The sequence below is a fragment of the Propithecus coquereli genome, unplaced genomic scaffold (assembly GCF_000956105.1).
Source record: "Propithecus coquereli isolate 6110/MARCELLA unplaced genomic scaffold, Pcoq_1.0 Scaffold483, whole genome shotgun sequence".
NCBI lineage: Eukaryota > Metazoa > Chordata > Mammalia > Primates > Indriidae > Propithecus > Propithecus coquereli.
Genome location: NW_012150652.1, coordinates 1,839,291 through 1,844,609, shown reverse-complemented (window position 1 = coordinate 1,844,609; position 5,319 = coordinate 1,839,291). Strand labels below are relative to the sequence as shown.

At 35.9% G+C, this 5,319-nt stretch overlaps 1 protein-coding gene across 2 annotated transcripts in view; it reads right to left on the bottom strand.

Moving 5' to 3' along the window:
- RARS (arginyl-tRNA synthetase) overlaps positions 1-5,319 on the bottom strand; it is a 25,034-nt gene that overhangs the window by 16,053 nt on the left and 3,662 nt on the right. For both annotated transcript variants that reach the window (XM_012655763.1, XM_012655764.1), the window contains exons 3-7: positions 4,331-4,519; positions 3,358-3,466; positions 2,799-2,899; positions 1,934-2,055; positions 829-949 (exon numbers count right to left, since the gene is read on the bottom strand). In XM_012655763.1, the coding sequence (XP_012511217.1) occupies positions 829-949; positions 1,934-2,055; positions 2,799-2,899; positions 3,358-3,466; positions 4,331-4,519 (642 nt within the window). The remainder of the gene's footprint in view (positions 1-828; positions 950-1,933; positions 2,056-2,798; positions 2,900-3,357; positions 3,467-4,330; positions 4,520-5,319) is intronic.

Genomic DNA, 5,319 nt, shown 5'->3' with positions numbered 1-5,319 from the left:
CCCCCCAAAATGGAAAAGAAAATTCAACAGGGGATTAATGTAAACATGGTACACCAATCCAGCAAAATAACATGCAGTCACACCACAAAGTAACATGCAAACGTTTATAATATTAAGCACAATACAAAAACTATATTATAATGATAGATGATGGAATAAATGTTCGTACATGGATAAGTCAAGGAGTCAAAGAAAGCTGACCACAGTGGGTGATGTAAAATTATGATGTGAAAATTCGTCTTTTAAAAAACTGCTCTTACATATACTTAATATTTTCAAAATACATAAAATTGAGAATAGCATCAAAACATTTAAATACTAAAATGTATTTTGATTAATAAGCCCCTAAATTCATTTAACAACAGGTAATGTGGTAGAATCCAATTTTCAACATATACCAATAAACAAAGCAAAGAGGACATGTTAAGAGGTGAGAAGATGGCCGTTTCTACACATAAACCAAATGCAATGGATCCAGGGGTGAGGGATGGGTGTTTCTAGCCACATAACCAAATGCAACTGATCTAGGAATTAAAAAAATTCGGTTTTTCAAAGTAAGTGAAACTCAATGAAATGGCTTTTATTTTCACCCCTGCGATGCCATATTATGGCGAGGCCAGTTTACGTGAACAAAATTTGTATGTTTATCAGGTAATTAAGTTCAAGGGTGTCTCATTTATACAGATAGAACAGGACATAGTTGGAACCATGACCTTCAGAAGTTTAGCAACTTTCACACTAGCTTTAAAACCATTTTGAACTCCCTGAGGAAAATGGATAATTATGATGAAAGGTAAACAAACAATATAGCAATAAATGGTATCAAACCTTATAAAAGGCCTGAAGATCCCCAATAGGAGGTGAAACTGTTAGATAATCTGGAAATTTATCTTGCAGGTGAGCGATGAGCATGCCAAACTGGGTGCCCCAATCTCCTACATGATTTAACCTAATACCAATCAGACAATATAAAATCATTTTTAAAATGATAAAGATGTTTAAATTAAATTAGAAGAATTATGTTCCATTAGAAACCACTAACATTTAATTGCCAATACACTACCAATTAGTAATACCTGTTTACTTGGTTGTTTTCTCAACTAGTCTGCAAACTCCATGAAAGACAAACACTATGTTTTGTGACATTCAGTTCTATATACCCAATCACAGAGGCTGCACATAGTAGGCATTCAGGATTTGCTAAATGAATGAATTTCCTATCAATGGACTATAATCTGTTTATTGTGTAGCTAGCTGGGACAATGACAGCTAAGCCAATGTTGGTCATTCCCACAATTTTATGAAAATTTAACTTTTTACCAATTAGTGTAATTTAGACCAATGGTTTCCAAATGTCAATGGAAAAAATTCTTGAAAATATATGTCAATGCAATCACTTCTCTACTTTTATCTAATCCCAAACCACCAGATCACCTCTCAAGTGAATTATGATAGCCTCCTCATTTAATTACTATAGTCTCCCTTCTCTGCCTAGCTTCTTCACAGTAAGTAGCCAGAGTAATCTTTAGTTTAATCACATCAATCCCCTAATTAAAACTCTCCAGTGGCTTCCTGTTACACCTAGAATAAAATCCCCATTTCCTCCCATGGTCTACAAGGCCAAATGTAATCTGTATCTTGCCTACCTCTCCCCTCTACTAGGACATAAACCCCTGGTATACAGGAGGTCCTTAAGAAGTATTTGTAGAAAGAATGAAGGTGCTTTATCCTTGGTTCCACCTCTAGGTCTAAAAAAAGTAAGTAAGTTAAAAGTTCAGAGGAAAGGCCCAGGACATATTTAAAAAGCTTATTGGATGATTATAAAGCAGAACTAAGCTTATGATCCATTGATTTAGTCAAACATTCCTTCTCAAGTAGATGGTTCATGTTCTATAGACTTTGCCAAACAAGAAAACAAGGCAAGAGCACATACCTGAGCACATCATATCCTGCAAATTCAAAGAGGCGGCATGTACTGTCTCCTATGATAGTTGATCTGAGGTGGCCTACGTGCATCTCTTTAGCTATATTGGGAGAGGAAAAGTCAACAACAACCTGGGATAGGCAGTAAAGAGAAAGAGATTTTAAAAAGCAGCATAAACATTTTATTGTTAACACATTCATTAATAACATAAACAACTCAGACTTAAACACTAACTTGGGTTGTAATTCAACTATGTTAGATTTTCTAATGGATCTACTTGTACATGATTAACTGAAAAAGAAATCAAATTAATTTACACAAATTATCTATCCTCTATTTCAGCAATTCTGCATAAATATCAGTTGGCTACCTCAAATGCCTTGTGGAATGAAGTGAAAAAAAAATCATATATCAGACCCAGGACAAAGACTACTTCACAACCATGTTTATAATCCCAAATATTAATCATTAAATCTCAATATAAAAAGCAAAAGCCAGCTGGGTATGGTGGCAAGTGGCTGTCATGCCAGCTACTTGGGAGGCTTGAGCCCAGGAGTTCCACCCTTGGTGACATAGCGAGACCCTGGCTCTTAAAAAAAAAAAAAGTGAAAGCCATTTCCAGTCACAGTGCTTTCCATGCAATTCTTTTTAAAAAATTTTTTAGAGATGGGGTCTTGCTATGTTGCCCAGGCTGGAGTGCAGTGGCTATTCACAGACTCAATCATGGCCCATTACAGCCTGCCTCGAACTGCTGGGCTCAAGCAATCCTCCTGCCTCGGTCTTCCAAGTAGCTGGGAGCAAAGGCATATGCCACCATGCCTGACTTCATGCAGTTCTAAGATACTAATATATCAACAGAAGACTGTACATGTACCTTTTTATTCTCTCCAAGAGCAGGTAGTCGAACTCCATTCACCAGGAGATTAGTCAGCTGTTCTGACACAAAATCCTTTCTCAAGTGGACATTAATAAAACCTAATGGACAGCAGAAGAAAAAAAATATCAGCTAAACAGTCTCTTATCGTGAATGAATGCTCACTCCCCAGGATTTGCTGAAGATACTGATCTGGCTCTGGTAAACTCTCCAGCATTCCAATACCACTTGAGGCCTTGACTTGAGCCCTCCCGTAAGCTCGTGTCTCAGCATCTATTTCAAACCTTCACCACTCTCCTGAAAGCTTCCTACTTAACTCAAAGCCCTTTCACTTTCAGCAGACAATTTGTTCACTTCTTAAAACAGAGGGCCCTTTCACCACAGACTTATCTGACATTATCTATCCTCTTTTTGCTTATGAAAAACTGAATCACAGGGAGGTAAAGTAATTCATACAAGATCAGGTAGCTACCCTGTATTTAAAATGGTTGTTTTTTTTTTTTTATTTCAAAAAGAATCCATTATCAATACAACTGTTAAGAAGGATAATATGTCATACCAGGACCAGCAATTTCAATTTGTTCAATACATTCATTGTCTGGGAGGTGTTTGGTAATGTTTTCGGCAATTTCTCTTGGATTAACTTTCTGTTCCTTGGTTTTGAGCATCTATAACACAATATAAAATGATTCAATACACAGCAGTGAGTTACTCAGAAACACATAACTGACAAAGAAAGAGATGCATTTTACATAAGACCCATCAAAAGGCAGAAGCAGAGAAGTCCAACCACCTTGTGAACGGACAGATTAAAGCATCAATAGTGCCGAGAGGAATAGAAAAGTGCCAAAACCACATGATCTCCATTTCCAAATGAGTTGTACACACATACCTATAACTTTTTAATGCAGATGTAACAATATCCACCATACTTACGTTTCTAATTTTCATTTTCAAGTAATGAAAGTGCAATATTTAGACTTGAGAAATAAATAACACTCTTACTGAAAAAGATCTGGACTGTTTTGAGTAACTCTTTCCTACTCAGCAAAGAAAGAAAAGCAAAAAGATCCAAGCCAGGTGCGGTTAACCACAAACACATCGGACAATGTAGCTATAAAAATGGGGAATTCCTCTGCTTGAAAATAAAATATGTAAGTCTGCCTCAAAGACACCACAGGTACATCAATATTTTATGGGGATGATGGTTGGTAAAATGGCTAACTTTTAATTTCTCCCCTTCCAATATTCATCAACAACACACAGCTCCTGGACACAGCAGGAAGAAAGCACCAAAACAAAATAGTACTAACTATTGCCTTAAATATTGAGAATACATATAAAAATTTAACCAAAAATTAAAACTTGTGCTTTTCAAAAAACTTAAAACATACATCATTCTTTCTCAAGTTTTTTAAAGTGTCCTTCTCATTACAGATATAACAATGTGCTATTATTTATGCAAATAGTAGTGATGATGATAATACTTAATAAAATCAAACAGCCAAGAGTGAGTCATAATAATACACCACCTGAGAAATACCCATAGCACTGTTACATTGATAGTCCCCAAACTTGGGCTGCTGACTTGGTGTCACTATCAGTGGAGGATTTTCCAAATCTGGATATGCAGCCTTAATGGCACATCCAAAGACCTCTTGTAGGCGGCTATTGATGTTAATCATATTTTTTGTTGGTCTGTTCCTCTCTGCCTGAAGACTCTGTAGGAAAAGAATGGAAATATGTCAATAAAGTACTACATCATCAAATAAAATTTCCTCAAATATTCTGCGAAACCTTCAAATATCTTGAGAAGAACCAAAAGGAAACATGCACTCATAGTGTAATGCTCTCATATCTGGGATTTGCTGAGACACATAGTAGGATGATGTCCCATGGCATCTAAGACATCTGTGGGAAATGTCCTGTGGTCTTGTACTTTTGTACATTTATTTTAGCAGAAAAGAAACTGGGAGGAGGGAGTAGAAAGAACTGATTGAATCCTCAGCTCTGAGAAAAGAGTATAAAATCAATACTAAGTAACTTCACATCAAATACTAGAAGTGAAAACTCAATGGACAAAAAACAAATAAAAAAATGTGTTCTAACAATCAAAATGTTGACCTCTTCAAAGCATAAAAGGGAACAAAATAGGTAATATTAATATGCCAGAAAAATAAGTAGTTTTGTCTCACTGTTAATCTCATGTTAGACCCACTCCTACCTCTCTTACCTCCTATTTCTCATTTTCTTTGAAGTGGAATATATTCATTTAAGATGGCATATAGTTGCTACTATTACTGTGCTTGTCATACCTTCACAAAATTATCTGTCTCCATCACAAGATTGTTGCATGCATGGAAAGTATCTAATTCTTAGCTCTCTCCCTGGCACCTAGCATTGTACCTGCCATAAGCGGGTTATCAAAAAATAGTGAATAAACACATATGCTTTTAAGAGAATACAAATAACATGGTGCCTATGCACTAATCACAATTTTATGTTAATCAAAATGTCAATG